At 36.6% G+C, this 20,893-nt stretch overlaps 1 protein-coding gene across 1 annotated transcript in view; it reads right to left on the reverse strand.

Annotated features, from left to right (window-relative positions):
- Positions 1-20,893, reverse strand: part of hydin (HYDIN axonemal central pair apparatus protein) — a 100,824-nt gene that overhangs the window by 76,081 nt on the left and 3,850 nt on the right. The window contains exons 4-8 of the mRNA XM_073850652.1: positions 20,386-20,520; positions 18,301-18,500; positions 18,093-18,217; positions 3,293-3,494; positions 2,853-3,033 (exon numbers count right to left, since the gene is read on the reverse strand). Coding sequence (XP_073706753.1) covers positions 2,853-3,033; positions 3,293-3,494; positions 18,093-18,217; positions 18,301-18,500; positions 20,386-20,520 — 843 coding nt within the window. The remainder of the gene's footprint in view (positions 1-2,852; positions 3,034-3,292; positions 3,495-18,092; positions 18,218-18,300; positions 18,501-20,385; positions 20,521-20,893) is intronic.

Below are 20,893 nucleotides of genomic sequence, written 5' to 3' on the forward strand. Positions count from 1 at the left end.
GGTTGAAGCCCCGATGTCACATTGATTATTTTAACAATGTCCTTACTACCTTGAACTTGTCAGATGCGTTGCTATCTATGCAGGGTCAGAAAGCTCTCATAATTTATCAAAAATATCTTAATTTGTGTTCCGAAGATGAACGAAGGTCTTACGGGTTTGGAACGACATGAAGGTGAGTAATTGATGACATAATTTTCATTTTTGGGTGTACTATCCTACTACCATTTAATTTCATCTTTAGTTCTAGTTTTAGTTAAGTATAATAACCCTAAACTTTTGAACAGTAGTGTATATGAAACTGCATAATAAATAACATACATTTCCACAGTAATTCATGAAAAATACATTATCATTATTATGGAAGAAATTACAGTATGTGAAAAAGTAAACCAAAAAACCCCACACTACTCCCTGAGGCAGTGACACATACAAAGTGGTGAAAACCTAACAGTGCGAGCTAGTAACACAAACTTCACAGCTATGATCCCAGCAGGTGATGCATCAATAAACTTGGGAGATACCGAGGTCTCCTATCTCCATTGCGCTCTTGAGCAAGCCACTTACAATTAGGGTGCTCCAGTGGGGTTTGGCCTTCCAATTACACTGGATAAAAAGTCTTTGCTAAATCACTAGTGAACAAACAGCATGTTGTGTCACCAGGCACTGCTTGACAGAGAATTGACGGAGCAGGTGCGATCAAGCTCTACCGCATGTAAACAGATGCTCACATTCAGGCAGAGGGGACACAGATCTGTTCTGTTTTGCTTTGTCTCTTTCTTTTCTTGTCCAAGCCTGAATAGTCCTGGTTTGAAAATGCTGCATTTGCATGAGCAGACAAAGTGAGAGTGGATTAAAATGAAAAAAAACAATAATTTTCAATTGTATTCATCCTCACAGTTGCACCTTTTTCTGTCTTATAAAATATAAATTAGGAAATTGTGAGATGCAGTGGATAAAGAGATGAGTAAGATATTTGTATGGGCCTTTAAGAGGCTGAAAGTCACAGTGAAGTTGCAGAACACTTTTGGATGTGTCTTTTGAAGGTTATGTGACTGGCCATTTGGAAAAAACAAAGTGCTGAGCTGGACTTGCTAGATGCAGATCTGTCATAATCAGCTGGCACCCATTCGTACATTCTTTGGCTACTGCAGATGTGCAGACACAAAGCGCACAAAAAGTATTCTCGTAGATTCATAACATTACGGTTGAACCACTGATGTCACATGGACTATTTTAATGATGTCCTTACTACCTTTTTGGGCCTTGAACATGTCAGTTGCGTTTGTGAACAAATCTCTTGAATGACCAATTCAATTACTCATAAATACTTAAGTTGTTTCTTTACTAAATGAATAAGCATAAATACTTCACTTGTTTCATTACTGAATAAATCAGTGTTTTTAAACAAATCTCTTGAATGAATGATTCAATGATTCATTCATAAATACTTCACTTGTTTCATTACTGAATAAATCTACATTTTTGAAAGAATCTCTTGAATGAACAATTCAATGACTCACTCAAAAATGCTTGTTTCATTACTGAAGAAATCAGCGTTTTAGAACGAATCTTTTGAATGAATGATTCAATGACTCACTCATAAATACTTCATTTGTTTCATTACTGAATGAATCAGCATTTTTGAACAAATCTTTTGAATTAATGATTCAATTACGCACTCATAAATACTTCACTTGTTTCATTACTGCATTAATCAGCATTTTTGAACAAATCACTTAAATGAATGATTCATTGAATTATTTAGAAAATTTTCACTTGTTACATTGCTGAATAAATCTGCATTTTTAAAAGAATCCCTGGAATGAACAATTCAATGACTCACTCATAAATACTTCATTTGTTTCATTACTGAATGAATCAGCATTTTTGAACAAATCTTTTAAATGAATAATTCAATGACACACTCATAAATACTTCATTTGTTTCATTACTGAATGAATCAGCATTTTTGAACAAATCTTTTGAATGAATGATTCAATGACGCACTCACAAATACTTCAATTGTTTCATTAATGAATGAATCAGCCTTTTTGAATGGATTTCTTGAATGAATGACTCAATAACAAATACATTTCTAACAGTCTAGTGGCAAAACAATGTAATCAACATTGTAATCAAAAAAACGTATTTAAAGCGAAAATTTGAAGCGAAAATTACTTTCAACAGATGATTTCCTGCATTTTGATCACTACGTAAGACATCAATGTTTATATCATAAGTATAAGTGGTTGAAGCTACCTAAAGCATACCTAAACATAATAACTGTTCTCATAGTTTTTGAATGTTCTGGTATGACTTTATCAAAGGTTTAACAGACACATATGAATCATTGTCATTTAGAAATAAGACTAAATATGGGTGACTAAATCGAGATGCGATCTTTTAATGATTAATCATGCAGCTTTACTGACTAAGCTCTCGGATTTCATCAAAAATATCTGTGTTACGAAGATGAACAAAGGTCTTATGGGTTTGGAACGTCATGAGGGTGAGTAAATGATGACAGAATTTTCCTTTTTGGGTGAACTAGCCCTTTAAAAACTACTCAATCATAATTAGAACTAACATTTAGTTAAATACATCATGTTTAACTCTCACCCACATAACAAACTCTTTTAGCTAATTAAAAACAAGCTCAGTATCTTTTAAATTGCTTGGCTGAGTGAAGTGATGTCTAAGTTTGGTTTCCACCATATGTTTAGGCATATGGTTAAACGGTACGAGGACATCCTAAGTTTTCAGATTTAATTGCTGGTTATGTAATATTGCATTGGGGAAACTGAAATCCAAAATGCTAAAGTGTGTCATGTGTGTACTTGTGAGCAACACACCAGGGGCCTCATGATGAAGTCTTGGTCATTCAAAGACAAAAGCTGCTGCTGAGTTTGCACGAGTCCCTCCTGGAGGGTATGGGAAAACAGCGAAAGACGAGCTCGCAAAGAGGGATCAGTGTTTTCTGTCAGAAACTGCTCCATTTCATCATCCTCTTCTCGATGCAGCTCTGAAGAAAGCCTACAAAAGAGGACAGGCAACAACAGGGGAGCAAAGACTGAAATGGGAATGCATGCTTACACCTTCATAATGCTGAATAAAATTCTGTAATTATTGCCACAAATAATGATTTTCATTTGTCTTAGTTTAAAAAAAAAAAAAAGCACCTCAGATGCTGTCAACAGAATATCCCTCTTATCTACGATTAAATTTTGGATGAGATATTTTCATATTTTCAATTTGGGAAAAACTCATATTGCAGCTAATCAACTAATCAAACCTTAATTTGTCCCGTTCCTCTTCATCCACAGAGGCAAATTTCTTCCACTGGTAATGCACAATGGAATCACTCTTGTTCATTATTGTCACTTTCTGGTAGCTAGCCAAAGAGATGTAGGTTTTCTCCACCATCACATTGTTCTGGTCCAATCCTACATTTATATCTGCAGACTCTCCATAGAGGCTGATTTGGATGTCTTCTCCTACAAAGAGTCATACGGTTTACAAATATATCAAAGTAAAAGGTTAATATATAACACAAGTCTTAAAGATACAACATCAACCAAAAAATGTGAATATACACCTCTCGAGTATTGGTGAGTCATTCTCGTGAAATTATCTATTCTAATTAACTATTCTCTCTCTCTTTTTTTTTTTTTTTTTTTTTTTTGCCATTTTTGCCTTTATTATGATAGGACAGATCAGACATGACAGGAAGTGAAGTGGGAGAGAGATGGGGGGTAGGATCGGGAAAGGACGCCCGGAGCGCAACGGCACTGTATGTCGACGCGCTGCCCACAAAGCTATCGCCGCCGACTAAATTTCTCTTTTAAGTAATTATTTTTGTTTTCTTTGCAAAAGGTCTTCTCGTAGGTTTATAACATTACATTTGAACCACTGATGTCACATGGACTAGTATAACGATGTCCTTACCACCTTTCAGGGCCTTGAACGTGTCAGTTGTGTTGCTGTCTATGGGTCTGAAAGCTCTGGGATTTCATCAAAAATAACTTAATTTGTGTTCTGAAGATGAACAAAGGTCTTACGGGTTTCGAACGACATGAGGGTGAGAAATTCAATCACAGAATTTAAATTTTTGTGTGAACTGTCCCTTTAATTAATGAGGCAAATACCTGTAAACTAATGACCGCAAACCTTAGTAAATGACACTGAATGATTAATTTAAATACTCTTGACCCATAAGTTTTGTGTGTGAAAGGGAAACTCCTACAAATTCATATGCAATAAAATCAGTGGGGGGAAAAAAACGGTATATTTGTAAGACTTGTAGGTATATTTGGCCACTCCCATTTTCTAAATGACCCTGTTATAGCTACCCAAAAGACAACATTTTTTAAATACTTATTGATCTAGAGAGTCCTGAGAATTGTGCCGCTGTGTTTTGATCAAGAATGAGCGAAAAAACAAGTTAGCAAAAGTATGTATTTAACAAAAATATTTTGTTAAATATTTAATGAACGATTTAATTGAGAGCAATGGTTCTTGAGGCAAAGTTGCTCAGTATGATGAGATCTATTAAATGATTTGCATATTGTGTGGATGTGTAAAACTTGTTAGAGGGGCAGTCCAAGCCTAACGGTCAAAAGTCACGGAACGAGTCTCAGGTCCGGCAGGAATTGTCGGTGGGGGGAGTGAATAACCAGCGCTCTCGACTGAGGTGAGACCCCTGAGCAAGGCATCGAACCCCTAACTGCTTCCCGGGAGCAACAGCATTGGCTGCCAACTGCTCCGGGTATGTGTTCATGGTGTGTGTGTGTGTGTGTGTGTGTGTGTGTGTGTGTGTGTGTGTGTGTGTGTGTGTGTGTGTGTTTGTTTGTTCACTACTCACTGCTGTGTGTGTGCACTTGGATGGGTGAAATGCAGAGCACAAATTCCGAGTATGAAACACCATACTTGGTCCTTTTCTTTTCCTTAGTACCAACTAGTGGCCAATTTCTTTCAATTTTCTTACAGACCTTTAGGGCCATAGGTCAAAAATGCCCACCGAGTTTGTTCTGATCGGCTTCCATTAACCTTGTCTAATAGGTGATCAAACTTCATCGGCCAATGGCGGCCATGCCTTTTGAGATACGCAAATTTCCTTATAGCCACTTGCGGCACTTTGAACCAATTTTCATGTCAATAGGTCGAACTTAGTAGTTTTTCCCTCTTATAGCACCACCAAGTGCCCAAGCTCAGCAACTTTTTTCATGTGACCTTTGCAAGTTTGGCGAAGATATCTCATTCCGTTCAAAAGTTTTGCCAATTTTGTAAAAGAGGCCCTGCCCCTTTCAAACGTTTTGGCGTCCCTTTGTGACAAAAAGTTCTATTTTTAATATTTTTTGATAATTATTGATATTCACTCACCAGAGAATCTTCCTGCACTGGTTTGGTTCCAATCAGCCGAAAAACCTAGGACTAGTTTGCAAAAGTATGTTTTTTCAAAAATGCAAATAATCCGAATATTAGCCTTTCTGCTGGCGTGAGCAAAGGATTCCAATGACATAAGACACTTAGGTCTGCGACAACCGATTTAGGACTATTTCATACTTTTGATCACTGTAGCGCCCCCGTCAGACCATTTAGGGTGAGCCTTGGTGACGCTGTAGATGGTGTGAGTACTAACATCCCTCCAAGCGTCAAGTCTTTATGACTTACGGTTTGGTCTGCCTGATTAGTTTTACGTGGAGATTGCTGATCCTTAGCCATTCTACCAATTATAATAGAGTTTCAGCACTTCACGCTTGAACCCCTAAAAATCATTGCATTACACCACATTTTTTAAAGTTAAAAATAAAAAATACTATTTTATTGAACTCAATGGTTAAACGGTTAAACAAAGGAACAAAGGTTAAACTATGTACTGAAAAAGACTTGCTGGCCATTTAATCAACTGAGTCAAAAATGTCATAGTAAACAATTGATTGATTAAATCTGCATGTCTACATTTATTTAAAAAAAATGCAAAATATAAAATATATTAAAAAAAAATAATGTGTCTCAGTTCAGTATTCTGTTTTGTCATACAGTATGAGTAGTAAAAGATGAGGACACAAATACCGCTCGCACTGTTTTCTGAGAATGACCCTCGGAGAAGGTATACACTTGTGAAAGAGTGCATAGAAAAGTCACCATTAACTCCCTAGCAAGCATAAAGATTTACAATTAGCCAATTATACGACCAGAGCTGTGATCCCTTTAGTCACCATGGTGGAGGTGCTAAAAGTAAACAAATAGAAGTGTGTGTTCTTGGTTTGTTACCATGGTGGTGCTGTTGTGCTGCAATGACTGTGAACCTGAAGGTCCATCAGGATAAGCGCTCCCCAGTGAAAAGCAATCACATGACATCACCCAAACCAATCAGCAGCAAACACAAGTCAAATTCAAAGCAAGAGCTCAAATCAGAAGAGCAGCTGACTTACATACATTTACCTGCATTTTTATTTGTTTTACTACTTTGGCTACATTCAAAGCAGGAGCTTCATGCTTAGTAGACTATCACAACCCTGCCTTGTCCATGATGTCAGCGTACTCACTCATGCACCCACACAAAGCTTTTAAAAACATTCAAAACATAAACAGCAATCATTTTCAGTATAAAATGATATATACGATAAACATTGATCTTGGGCTATAAATCTTCTTCTGCTCTGATGTATAGCATTTGGAATATGCAATATGATTGTGCTGACTGACACAAACAGCTGTGGGAAGGCAGGGTGCAAATATATGAGACAATTCCTCAATTATTGTAAACAAAGCCATAGCAAAGTGATGGATATTGTAAAGAAACTCACATGCAACATTCATTGGTTGTCTTAGCATGTTTCAATGCCCAAACGTCATACTGTAAGTGCATGGACTTTCACTTGACGTATGTATGAACATATGTGCTCACACATATGTTTTTGTGTGTGCGTATATATGTGCAGTGTTTGCAACTCTTGCACACATTCTAGAGAGAATACTTTTATTTTTCTCAGCATGTATCTCTCTCTGAAGACTCTATTCTGCAGGGGCCCTAGCTCTTGGACACAAACAGACAGGTCACCAGAGGCATTTCAGATTGTTAAGACATTACCCACCCTCCTTCATTCCATCCCATCGAGACCTCCATGGTATCAGGTGTACTGCACATAATTAACCCCTAACCTGTTTGTCTTTTTTGTACACTGAGGTCTTCAAAATACACTGTCTTCAATGCACACTGATCCAGTACACCACCTAATGAGGCTGCTGTGAATGTTGGGAAGATAAAAACTTATGCAAAAGTAAAGCAAATATGTGACCCTGGACCATAAAACCAGTCTTAAGTAGCAATTTCAAATACATGGTATGGGTCAAAATTATACATTTTTCTTTTATGCCGAAAATCATTAGGATATTAAGTAAAGATCATGTTCCATGAAGATATTTTGTAAACTTCCTACCGTAAACATATTAAAATTAATTTTTAATTTAGTAATATGCATTGCTAAGAACTTAAGTTGGACAACTTTAAAGGTGATTTTCTCAGTAGTGCGCCCTCAGATTCCAGATTTTAAAATAGTTGTATCTCAGCCAAATATTGTCCTATCCTAACAAACCATGCATCAATGGAAAGCTTATTTATTCAGCTAATGACAATTGTTCCAGGGTCACACATGTGGATGAATAAGGGTGTACCAATATCATATTGGTTATCGAACGATATTAGTTATATTAGTATTGAGCAATATTGGATACACATTTTATCTGAAATTGGATATTTAAAGGTCCACTGAAGTGTTATTCTATGTGTTGATGCAATTTTAACGAGACACCCCTCGCTGCAGACTGTAGCGCGGTGACGTCAGGTACCTACGTCAAGTATGTGTTACCGCGCATGCGCAAAGTGACGTATGGTATGTATATAACACGCATGCACGCTATTCTTACTGGCGTTACTGCGCAATGTGCGCATGTGCATGTTCATTAACTTTTTTTAAACTATTTTTGTTGTTGTTTTCTCTTGTCCTCATGTGTCATGTTTATAGTTTTAATTATTATATATAAAAATATATATGTATTGTGGCGGGAGGAGCAAACGACAAACACAGTGGGTGTGGCGTCAGGCCTCGGAGAGGCTTTTATTAAACAGAAAGTAAAAGAAAACAAGTTTCCAAGGGGGTAAATGTGTCCAAATAAACGGGGAATCTGGTGTCCTCGTCGTGAAGGCGCCTGCTCAGGTCCGGGGCGCGAGGGGCGGCGGCTTCTTCAGCGGCATCTTCCTCCTCCGCCTACGCGGCACTTCTGGGGGATGAAACGGCCCGGCATCCTGGCCCGTCAGCCGTCACGGGTGCGGTCCTCATCCGGACCCGCAGCGGCGGTGATGAGGCTTCATTCAGTTCACGTGCTCCTCATCACACACCGCCAGCCCGGGATGTTTTCGCGACTCTCCTCTCCCATACACACCCACTCCCGTTGGGAGCCTGGAGAAGGGCGGCGAATAAGGGACGGGGTGGTGATGATGATAATTAGGGGGGAGGCAGCCGACTCGTCACAGTATATACAATTATATTTTGTTTTGTTGTTTGCAATAAAAGATCACTGTTATCAGTTTGGTTTTTTTGGAGGCACCATGCATAAAATGGGATGTAGACACTGAAAATATACTGTATGTAGTCAATTTAACTTAATACTACTTTATTGGCTTAAATATTCCACAGGCAGAATTGCCAAAGCAACAGAAAAATGTCCATAATTATACTAAATAAACAAGAATCATGACAGAGGAAAGGTTAAAATAAGACATATAAGGTGCAGAGTAATGTTACAATATACACAGTGAAATAAAGTGCAACAATGTTAATACCTTGTATATAATACTACACAAATATTACAGAATAAACTCTGTAATTCCATATAATTTTACCTCAGACATGGTTAAAATCATGGATTTGTGCTGTACTACATATTACTGTTTTTTCCCCTTTTTTTCACCTTAGCTTTTTTTAATACTTTTACATTTTATAAGAGTATTATGTTAAGTATGCGCATGCGTTTTAATGACGCGTTACGTCACAAACGACGCGAAAACGCCTAACGTCACCACGCAATGCAAATTACACAGGCATACCATACGTCACTTTGCGCATGCGCGGTAAACACATACCTGACGTAGGTACCTGATGTCACCGCGCTACAGTCTGCAGCGAGGAGTACTTGATTTTAACTGAAACAAAAAGACAGGGTAGGATATATCCAGCAGTTCCGCCCCCTTTTTTAAATAGCCAATAGCGTTTTGCTTATATCACAGCTTGGGCCAGAGCCGTTGAGCTTGGTAAAGCTGCATTTGACAGCCACAGTCTAATAGATCAATCAAAAGTAGACATCAGTTATGTCACCTGCAGCTGCGTGCACATAGTGGTTGCAGAAAAAACACTGGTAACAAGTGGAGGTAAACATTTAAGATCCATGGAATAAGAGAAAAAAATATTTTTATGCCTTTTGATGTCAAAATCGGAATGCAAATCATTTTTATAGAATACTGTCATCAAAAACGCCATTTGAACCTAAATGCAGGCGCTTAAACAGACATACTATAGATGAAAACTGCTACGATTACTCTACTTTTAAAGCATACATTTAAATTTAAACAATAGGTGTACATAATATTCTGTTCAGATAAGACGCTGTTCATCGGGGACGTATTGTATTAGCCCTACAGTTACAGCATGAAATATTATTTAAACCTATTACTATTAACATTTTTACATAACATTTATTTATTTTATCTCACAGTACTGACTTTTTTCTCACAAATGCAAGTTTATCTCTCCTAATTTTGACTTTATAACTCAACTGAACTCAAAAATAGTGAGTTTTCTGCCACCACATAGGCTTCGCCTATAAAAAACATCATCCCTGTTTTGGATCTGTAAGACTATCTCACTATCTAACGTCAATTTTGTCAAATAACAGTGCTTATCACTGGGTGACAAGCTCTTGTAATAAGCGTTCCATCATGCTATCGTGTATCTGGACCAGAGCAGGCGAAACCACACTTCTTTTGCCTTTATGGAAAGCATATTTACACTGTCTGATTCGTTACCTATCCCCTATATAGTGCACTACGTCCCATTTGACAGAAAATACAAATTACTTATTTCAGCAACAGCTTCAACATCTATTTACAGTGTAGGGGGCGGGACACTTCGGATTCTAGAGCATTTGATTGGACAGAAAGTTTGATGAGAAGCTGAAGTGCAGGGTGATGTCATCAAAATCGTTGCTCCATATTGGCGGAAGTTAGAGACTGTAAGTTTTGAATGCTTATATCTTCTAAATACAAATGTTGTCATTGTTTTGAGGCACACAAGCTTATAGATAACCTCAAGCCTAAAATATGCTAAAAAACAAAAAACTTACATTTTGATTTCATGGGGACTTTAATTGTAGCGTTCAGATTGCCTTTGCCATCAGATAACGCACTTAATCAGTAAAAACACTAATACCTAAACAACAAATGTAATCATACTCTAAGTAATTAGGCAATATAATTATAAATTCATTTGTAGCATTTAAAAATATATTTTAGTCAAACTAATGAATATACACCCATTAGCCACAACATTTTTAGTTTTTAATTTGTGGTTAAAATGCAGTGTTGGAGAAAGTTACTTTTAAAAGTAATGCATTACAATATTGAGTTACTCTTTAAAAAAGTAACTAATGACGTTACTTAGTTACTTTTTATGGAAAGTAATGCACTACGTTACTTTTGCATTACTTTTTAAATCTGGGCAGGGCTTGCTTGTTTGTTTTTAACAAAAAAAGTTCTATTTTTGGCAAATGTGAAAGCCTTTTTTAACCAAAAGCCTCAGACTTAAAGAAAAGTAAATTCACGTTTGTACAGTAGAACACAGAAAAAAAAAAAATCAACTCTTCAGCAAAAAAAGGAAAACAAATTATTATCTTGAGTAACTTTTGCTTATTAGTATGGATGAATTGGATCATCGAAGGTCGGCAGCAAAGTCACCAGTTAATAAAATGGGATTAAATACATAAAGGATATTTGTATTATTTAACATATTTAATTATTGCAGGTTTGCGTTGAATTTCACTGTCTTTATTCATTTTGAGAAATACTGTATCTGTTTTTTAGTGAGTGAAATGAATGTTCACATTTATTCTAGAACTAAAGTAACATCTTACTCACAATTTCTCTCAACATGGGGACAGGAGAGCTTTTGATCAAATGGGGGGAAAAGTAACTGGCGTTACTTATTTGAAAAAGTAACTCAGATATTTTCTTGTCAATTAAAAAGTAATGCGTTACTTTACTAGTTTCTTGAAAAAAGTTAAATTATTATGTAACTTGCATTACTTGTAATGCGTTACCCCAACACTGTTAAAATGTATATACATTTTATATATATATTTTTTTTTTTTTTTTTTGATCATTTCACTACATAAGACCCTTATTTCTCAGCTGGGATCGTGTAGAGCCCTTTGAAGCTGCACTAAAACTGCAATTTGAAACTTCAACCCCGTTGATCCCCATTGAAATCCACTATATGGATAAAAATCCTGGAATGTTTTCCTCAAAAACCTTAATTTCTTTTCGACTGAAGAAAACGACATGAACATCTTGGATGACATAGGGGTGAGTAAATTATCAGGAAATTTTAATTTTGGAATAAATTAATCCTTTCAGTTCATGAGATTAAACCAGAAAAATAAAAACGTCTTGCAAAATGTAAACAATACGTAATATATGCTTTTGCCAAATGTGCTGCATAGTAAAGACTAAAGAGTGCAAGAAAGTGGAAAATAGAGCCTGGAGCATTTTCTCTATGGCGGCTGCTCCAGTTATGCAAGCATGTCTCCTAGCAGAAGGAATGCTGTTACTCCATGCATGTTTTAAACAAGCCTTTGTAATTGTAGCACATATTTGCATATATGCTTACGTTTGGAAAGAGAGGAGAGAAGTCGTATAGGGAAAAAACAAGGGTCTACAAAAGAAAAACACAAGATAACAGAGTCAGAGAGAGAACTAAATACACTGGAAGAAGAAATGAAACCATCATAATTATCAATGACATCCTGAATATGATACGGGCAGAAGGCAGGTTGTGTCCTGTGGTTTCTCTCCTTTCTCCATCCTAGTTTCACCCTTTCATCCTCTCTTCACTGATTAATTCGCCATAGATATCGCTTTTCACAAATGAGCCAGAGACATTTAACCTCTGTCTCTATGCATGAAGCTTTAAGAGGGAAAAAAAGAGTGAAGGAAATTGTGTCTTTGATGGGACACTGCATCTGCCAGCGGGCTGAGGGATTGTGGGAGCTGTTCAGAAGAGAGGGGAGGGGAGAAGAATGGGAAATGAGGAAAGCTTTCATAGTGCTGCGGAGTGTGTGTGTGCATGTGTGATGTCTTCATCAGCTCACTCTTAAGTGCACTCTAAAAAGCCTGTCGAGATAAGGGAGTTCTCCTTCTTGAGGAGGAAAACGGTCTACTTATATCATCAAGCAGACTATAGGATACACATTTGGTCTTCCAGACGAAAGAAAAACATCTGAGATGACCAAAACAAATGGCGATTTCCTTTTGGGCATCTTGACAACATGCATTCCTAGTGCAATTAACCTATGTCAAACATTATTAAGTGACAGTACACTAAACAAAATATGCATAAATAAAAGAAAAACAATTACCCTAACGATATTCTTTGGCCTTTTTGAGGAAGCTCTTAGCATGCTTTTTATTCTTACAATAGCACAGTGCATTTTAGTGATTCGTTCGACGTACAGCAGTAATTATCGTATTTATTTTCATGACATGTTCTGTATGCGTTGTGTTATGCTGTCTGAGCAGACGACAGACTATTGAATGGGGAGGAAAGGAGAGAGATTGATACACTGTAGACTGAATGGAAAAGCCGACCCGTGACCCGTGCAACGAAGCTGATGTGTTTGTTTTGCTTTGGTGCACCATGTTTTCATTCGCGAATATAATGCTGTTTTTTTCATTAGCTCTCCTCACCTCGATGTTGCCATTTAAACAGACCTAGATGCTTACAGCTCCCTCTGCATCTGTTGTCTCTGAATGCCACGATAATGAGATTTTGTTTCTATACGAATGCCGTTAATAGCAAACAAGCCAGGGGTAATGTGTTGCACTCCAATTTGTAACGGAAATACAAGAAATGAGATACACGCCGTCCCGCGTACGAAACTATTTCTCATACTGCATGCATTCCCTGTTTACAGCCACAAATGTCTGTAGAAATGATGAGAGGGATATCCTTTGAAGAATCCCAAGTGTCCCTTAAAAGGAAATAGTGTTCACTGTATAAGAGAGAGTGTGTAGGATCCCCTCTGCCCCACTGCTGCAGATGCTACCCAGTGCTTTTTGGCTCTTTATGCATATTTTAGAATCAATGGGCAAACTCTGCAGCCTGGATAAGGCAGATGATATGAAGCAAAACAGCTGGGAGGCATTTGAAAATGTAGGACGGATTAAGTAATTCATCCTTGCCTGTGTTGCTTAGAGGAGATACTGTCTCTACTTACTTCCAGCTATTGGTAATTAAGCACATTATGGTTTCAGAGGGACTACATGGGCTTTAGTAACTCTTTAGACTTGTAGTCCATTATTCATGGACAGTCAAAACAGTGTAGTTAAAGGCACAGCCCCAGATTGCACCTTAGCGGCCAGTTCATATAAAACCTGTCACCTGTTTGTCAATAAGTAACGCTGACATTAACCTTTAGATTTCAGCTGAGCACATTAAAGTGTACAAGAAACTGTTTGGTCACTGACTGAAGAGCGACAGTTTAACTTGAGATTAAAGATCTGAATTTGAAGAGTACTAATCATTTTTGAGTAGCATTTACTCATTGTTTTGTTTGTATGTTTGTTTCAAATAAATGTAATTTAAGTAAACAACAGCTTAAGCAAGTAAAATTAACTATATGAATAACACCCGTTTTTGTTTTAACAACTTTTTTAACACAAATGTTCACACAGTTTATCTCAGTTTTGGATCTGTGCATGTGATGTAAAGTTTCTCAAAATCTGTTATGATTGAATAAATAACCAGAGGGGTGAGAATAATCCCAGCAAATTTTAATTTTTAGGGTGAATCATTCAGTATAAGTTTAGATCAAAAATTTACATACACCTTGGACAATCTGCAAACTTTTACCAAAATAAGAAGGATCATACAAAATGCATGTTATTTTTTATGTAGTACTGACCTGACTAAGATATTTCACATAAAAGACATTTACATATAGTCCACAAGAGAAAATAATAGCTGAATTTATAAAAAATTACCCTGTTCAAAAATTTACATACACTTGATTTTTAATATTGTGTTGTTCAGAAAAATCCTTTAGGTCCCACAAATTCTTTGGTTTTTCAGCATTTCTGTGTATTTGAACCTTCTGGAATAGTTGCATATGAGTCCCTCAGTTGTCCTCAGTGTGAAAAAATGGATCTCAAAATAATACAGTCATTGTGGGAAAGGGTTCAAATAAACAAAAATGCTTAGAAACCAAATCATTTGTGGGACCTAAAGGATTTTGCTGAAGAGCAGCAGACACTTTAACTGTTCAGGACAAACAAGGGACTCATGAACAACTATCACATAACAAAAAAAAAAAAAAAAAAAACAGCTGTGGATCATTCAGGTAACAACACAGTATTAAAAATCAAACGTATGTAAACTTTTGAATGGGGTCATTTTTATATTAATTATTATTAACTATTAATTTCTCTTGCGGACTATATGTATACGTCTTTTATCTGGCATATCTTATTTAGGTCAGTACTATATAAAAAATAACACTCATTTTGTATGATCCCTCTTATTTTGGTCAAAAAATTAACATTTTGCAAATTCTGCAAGGTGCATATAAACTTTTGACCTAAACTGTAAACATTAGGGATGGGAAAAAAATTTAAATATCTTGATTGTAACCGATTCTCATTTCATGAAACAATGTTGATTCTTAAATCCCAATAATCGATTAGTCTAGGCTGTTTCAGTTAAGCAATGGAACATTGTAGCGCACATCACATTCAATAAATCGCTATAAGCTTTGTGCTTTGTTACTTCTGATATGAAACAAAGTCTAAGATTTCAAATTCTGTCCATTATATTTCAGTATTCAAACAAACAATGCCATTTTGGTGCCATTTAATGGTCGCAGTAGCGCCCAAGAGAAGTTCCAGAAATAAACATGAATGAACATCTGAAGATATGTTAAAAGAAAGAGTACAACTTAACGAAATCCGTATCCTGTCTTATGTAATTGTTCAATCAGTTGAAAAACGTCAGTATAACAGCTTGTAAACAATGTCACATAATGTCAAAAAACCATGAACCCCTTAGTCAGCTAGAAAAATGAGCTCTAGAGAGGAGCATTATATAGGAAAATACATGCAGCATATAACATTATAATTTTACATTATAATGATTATAATTTTTACTGTTCTTCAGTGTTTAATTAGTTTAAATAAATCCGTAAAATATTTACGACAGACACCATTTAAATGTTTATATTTCAAAAAACGAATTGGAGCAGAAATGTATGTAATTGCAACTTTATTATTATAAAAACTTAATTGAGTGTAATTTAACCATTTGTATACAAATCAGTTCATTTTAACCTTCAATGTAGAACTAACTGACTTATATGTATATTTTACAGCATTAGTTAAGAGATTTGGTTTTTCCTTGCAAAAATTTGGCATGTGAGGTACCAGATATACATTATATTGCCAGAAGTATTGGGATACCCCTTTCGAATGAACGGGTTTGACTACTTTAATCATTTCCATGAGTACAAATCTTAATGTTTAAGCATATAATGATATTCTAGGGTATTGTGTGCTTCTAATTTTATAGTTTGGGGAAAAAAACCTTTTCTATTCTAACATGACAATGCCTCAGTGTGGAAAAATTTGACTGGTCTGCACAAAGCCAAGTCCAAATCCCAGCTGAACACCTCTGGTGTGACTTAAAATGCAGACCTTGAGCCAAAAACTCATCACCAAACATCAATGACTTGTACATACACTATATGGACAAAAGTATTGGGACACCTCCTTCTTTAGAACAGAAAACGGCATATCCAATACAAAGATGGCAACAAAGCAACATGAATTTAAAAATTGTATTTCCATCTCTGTTGCAACAGTTTTGGAAGTGTCTAAAATGACTGTAGCCATATGTAGCCTACAAGTCATTGGTGTTTGGTGATGAGGTTTTGGCTTATGGTCTGCATTTAAAGTCACACCAGAGGTGTTCAGCTGGGATTATGACTTTGCTCTTTGCAGACCAGTCAAGTTTTTCCACACTGACTGAATCAATAATTTCTTTTTGAACCTTGCCTTATACACACTGGCAATGTCAAGCTAGAATAGAAAAGGGTCCTGCCCAAACTGTTTCTATAAAATTAGAAATACACAATTCCCTAGAATATCATCAAATGCGTAAACAGAAAGATTTGTACTCATGGAAATTGCTAAAGTAGTCAAACCTATTCATTATAAGGGGGTGTCCCAATACTTTTGGCAATATAGTGTATATCCAAAATATCCAAAAGCTTGTGATTCAGAATCGAATTATGAAATTTGTGTTAAAACCCAGCCCTAATAAGCATTACACCTTCAGTGTAGAAGAGTGCAAGGTTAGTGTTTTCCCTATACAGTGCATAGAGAGCACCTTTAGAGACCTAAGACAGATCTGTGTGCTTATTTGAGAGGCAACTGGGACTGCAGGAAGATGTTTCTGCCAACCCCAGAACGAAACCAATGAAGACATGCTCCAAAGCAGCTTCGTGTTAAACATAAATGAGGAGGAGACAGGAAAAGGCGCTAAATTAAAAATGATACTCCCCTGATGGGCGCAAAGTAGTATTTTTAGAGCAGAGCGCATATTAAAATGTTAATGCCAATGGCCTTCAGCAGACCTGTGTGTTTATTCAGTGAGACAGGCCGTGCACCTGCAAAAACCACACACACACAAGTACCTAAAGCACATGCTCAAATATATGTTGAAACATACACGCACATTCACACAGACAATAAATCATGCATGCACACACTGGCATGTCAGTTTAAACACACCCTCTTACTCACATTTCCTTGCACCATCTTGTCTATGAATTATGCCTATTTGCCTACAGCTGACTCAGGTAAAATTCAGGTGATTCAGCATTAAGATTACCTAATCAAAAAAAAAAAAAATCCAAACAACAACTGGGAAATATCATTTGTGTAGATTGTTTGTGTCTGCAAATGACTAATATCATAGAGCTCAGGGAGTTTTAGAGTTCAAAGCATAGCTCACAGCTAAAAATGTCAGTAATTTCACCAATTTGCCTGTTCAAAAACAAAACAAAGTGCAACAATAAGGATGGCCTGTTGGTCCAAGACCAATGTGAGAGTTTTAGTGCACATGGAATGATTATGCTTCTCAATATTTTTGTGGAAAACATTATAAACAATTTTTCAGGATTCTTTGATGAATAAAAAGTTCAGAAGAACATTCTGAAGAACAATTTTTTTTTAAAAAACCTTACTGACCAAGCATTTCAGGTTTGAAAAATCTGTTAACAGGATTTATTAATAGAACTATTTGCCTGAAGGACTACCCTTTGAAAGAGCAAAAGTGAACCGTTCTAGCTCAAACACAATGAAATAACTGATACTTTTTAATCATAATAACCTCAGAGTTATCAACACCTAAAGAGTAATACATTCAATTCCACAAAACCTTGAGGAAAGTCATGTACAGATAAATTCTGCCTCAAATAGCACAATGTGTCACTGTGATGTTTTGCAGCTTGGTTTTACTTTGAAATGTGATCTACATTATTGCAGTGTATGTGTGGGTAGTGAAAAGTAAAGAGCGTATTAGTATATTAAAACTATTCTCAGTAGAGAATAATTGGAAAATATAAAGATGAATTGACATTAAGAATGAAGGTTAATAATAAGATTTTTTACACTTGCTGAATAGGATGTCACAGTGACATATAGTAGTGTTGCAGAGAATGAGTTTGTGGGAAGAGCAGGTTGTGGTAATGTGCTTAGCAGTAAATACCTGAATGGTAGTGCAGCAGCAAAAGCTGGTTGTGATCCCCTGTGGTTTTAGGCAAGAACTCAACAGTAACTTGCATGCTTTGTCCAACATCAAGAGTCCCTACGGATGGCTCTACAGAAAATGGGCTGTGGGGAACATATACATTATTTTAGACACCATCAGCCATAGAAAAAACAAGGAATTATCTATTCAACACAATGTCTCTTACCTGCACGTGCTGAGCTGGAATTTAGCCTCACAATTTCCTATGTTCCGCACAAGCAGAGTTCTCTGGGACAAGCTCTTGACCGGACAAACTTGGAAATGCAGACTATCTGGGAAGTCCAAGATGGCACGGGGCCCAATTGCACGAATGGGCACCTCAAACTTCTCACGTTCAGTGACGCAGATGAGTCTGTGGATGTAATCCTAGAATTTACAAGCATGTGAATGTCAATGGTGATATACAGAGTAACATTAAGCCTTGAAGAAGGCAAGGCCTAGCTTGCTTTCAGAATAAAAATATGTGGACCCAATGAGTTGAAGGTCCAAATTGCTTTAACACAGCTTCAAAGGGCTCTACACAATCCCAGTCAAAGAATAAGAGTCTTATCTAACGAATGATCGATCATTTCAGCCCTTTACATAACAATGTTGGACGATTTTGAAGTAGGAAGAGAAAATAACCAATTACTTTGCTAGAAAAAACCCTTACTCCTCAGCTGGGATTGTGTAGAGTCCTTTAAAGCTGCATTGAAACTGCAAATTGGACCTTCAACCTGCTGGCGCTGATCCCCATTGAAGTCCACTATATGGAGGAAAATTTTGAAAAACCTTAATTTCTTTTTGACTGAAAAAAGTTGGCATGGGAGTAAATTACCATGAAATTTTTATTCTGGAAGTGAACTAATCCTTTAACCCCTTAGTATTCCTGTCAAACTTAACTCAATGCAAAACATTACGTGGGTGGAACATTGGAATGCTAAGGGTTTAAAACAAACCTAAATGTAATAAGGTACTGTACATCTACAGTGAGGAAAAAAAATTATATGATCTGCTGCTGATTTTGTTTCTTTGCCCACTGACAAAGAAATGCTCAGTCTATCATTTTAATGGTAGCTTTATTTGAACAGTGAGAGACAGAATAACAACAAAAAAATCCAGAAAAACGCATTTCAAAAAAAGTTATAAATTGATTTGCATTTTAATGAGTGAAATAAGTATTTGATCCCCTATCAATCAGCAATCAGCATTTTTTGTACAGGTATCAAGCTGAGATTAGGAGAATTAGATTCCAAACTCTCCACCATGGCCACGACCAAAGAGCTGTCCAAGGATGTCAGGGCCAAGATTGTAGACCTACACAAGGCTGGAATGAGCTCCAAGACTATCGCCAAGCAGCTTGGTGAGAAGGTGACAACAGTTGGTGTGATTATTCGCAAATGTAAGAAACACAAAATAACTGTCAATCTCCCTCGGTCTGGGACTCCATGCAAGATCTCACCTTGTGGAGTTTCAATGATCATGATAATGGTGAGGAATCAGCCCAGAACTACATGGGAGGATCTTGTCAATGATCTAAAAGCAGCAGGGACCATAGTCACCAGGAAAGGGCCGTCTGAAATTTGCCAATGAACATCTGAATGATTCCGAGGAGGACAGGGTGAAAGTGTTGTAGTCAGATGAGACCAAAATCAAGCTCTTTGGAATCAACTCAACTCGCTGTTTTTGGAGGAGGAGGAATGCTGCCTATGACCCAAAGAACACCATTCCCACTGTCAAACATGGAGGTGGACATTATGCTTTGGGGGTGTTTTTCTGCATTTTTCCCTTACTGTACATATTAATCAATCCTAAATTAAATAAACTCCAGGATTTGGGAATTACTGTTTTAATGTCTAACCTGACAGAGAATACAAGCAAGAGTGGAAATAATACTGTCTTTCTCAGACTGTGCCTCCACAGCTTTATATGAATTAATGTATGAAGAACTCTACATTAACAAACCAAAATAGATTAGCAGGTCACATCACAAACTGCAAAAGAGTCTCTAATGGACAAATGAGTGGCTGTGGCGGAAACACCAAGTCTACAGTGTCCTATGCTTAACAAAATACTTTCTGAGATTTTATGTTAAACATTAAAATGAGACTTGATTTTGAGGTTTATTTGCAACATATTTCTGTCATAGAGACAGAATTACATCACAGTGTGGCTGAACCATTAGTACACTATACCTATGATAGTATATGTATAATCAATTAAGTAGTGAGTGTCAAATGCCATTTTTGCATATTGAAAGTATAAACTTTACCTTGTTCTCCTGTGGAGTGAAGAGAATGGTGAATGTAGATGCCATGCCTGGGGCCACTTTCTTACTAGCATCTAGTGGGCTTACCACTTGAAAATAAAGCGAGTCTTCTTCAATCACCTTCACCAGTCGAGGAACCTACAATAGTCAGCAACATATTCTTGTCAAGTCTGTGTTCATTACAATGAACAATGAACAAAATAATCTTGAATTGTCTTACAGGAATTGTAATATAGTAGTAATGGTGGTACGCAACAGTGTAGTGGCTTCTTGGTTAATAGTGAGCATACAAAACATGGCATTAAACAATACAAATTACACGGGAGATGTGATAAGTACAAATTTCATTTTTTTGTGTGAAACATGACAATAAAGATGAAAGGAATAATGTTGAATGGTGTGAATCAGAATGACACAGACTACAAGCGACCAATTAATATTAAAAAAATCATACACTGTATGCTCCAGGTCAGATTTATGCCAAAATACAGAGGTTTAAAACAGAAGATTT

This window comes from Garra rufa, chromosome 11, assembly GCF_049309525.1.
Source record: "Garra rufa chromosome 11, GarRuf1.0, whole genome shotgun sequence".
Taxonomy (NCBI): domain Eukaryota; kingdom Metazoa; phylum Chordata; class Actinopteri; order Cypriniformes; family Cyprinidae; genus Garra; species Garra rufa.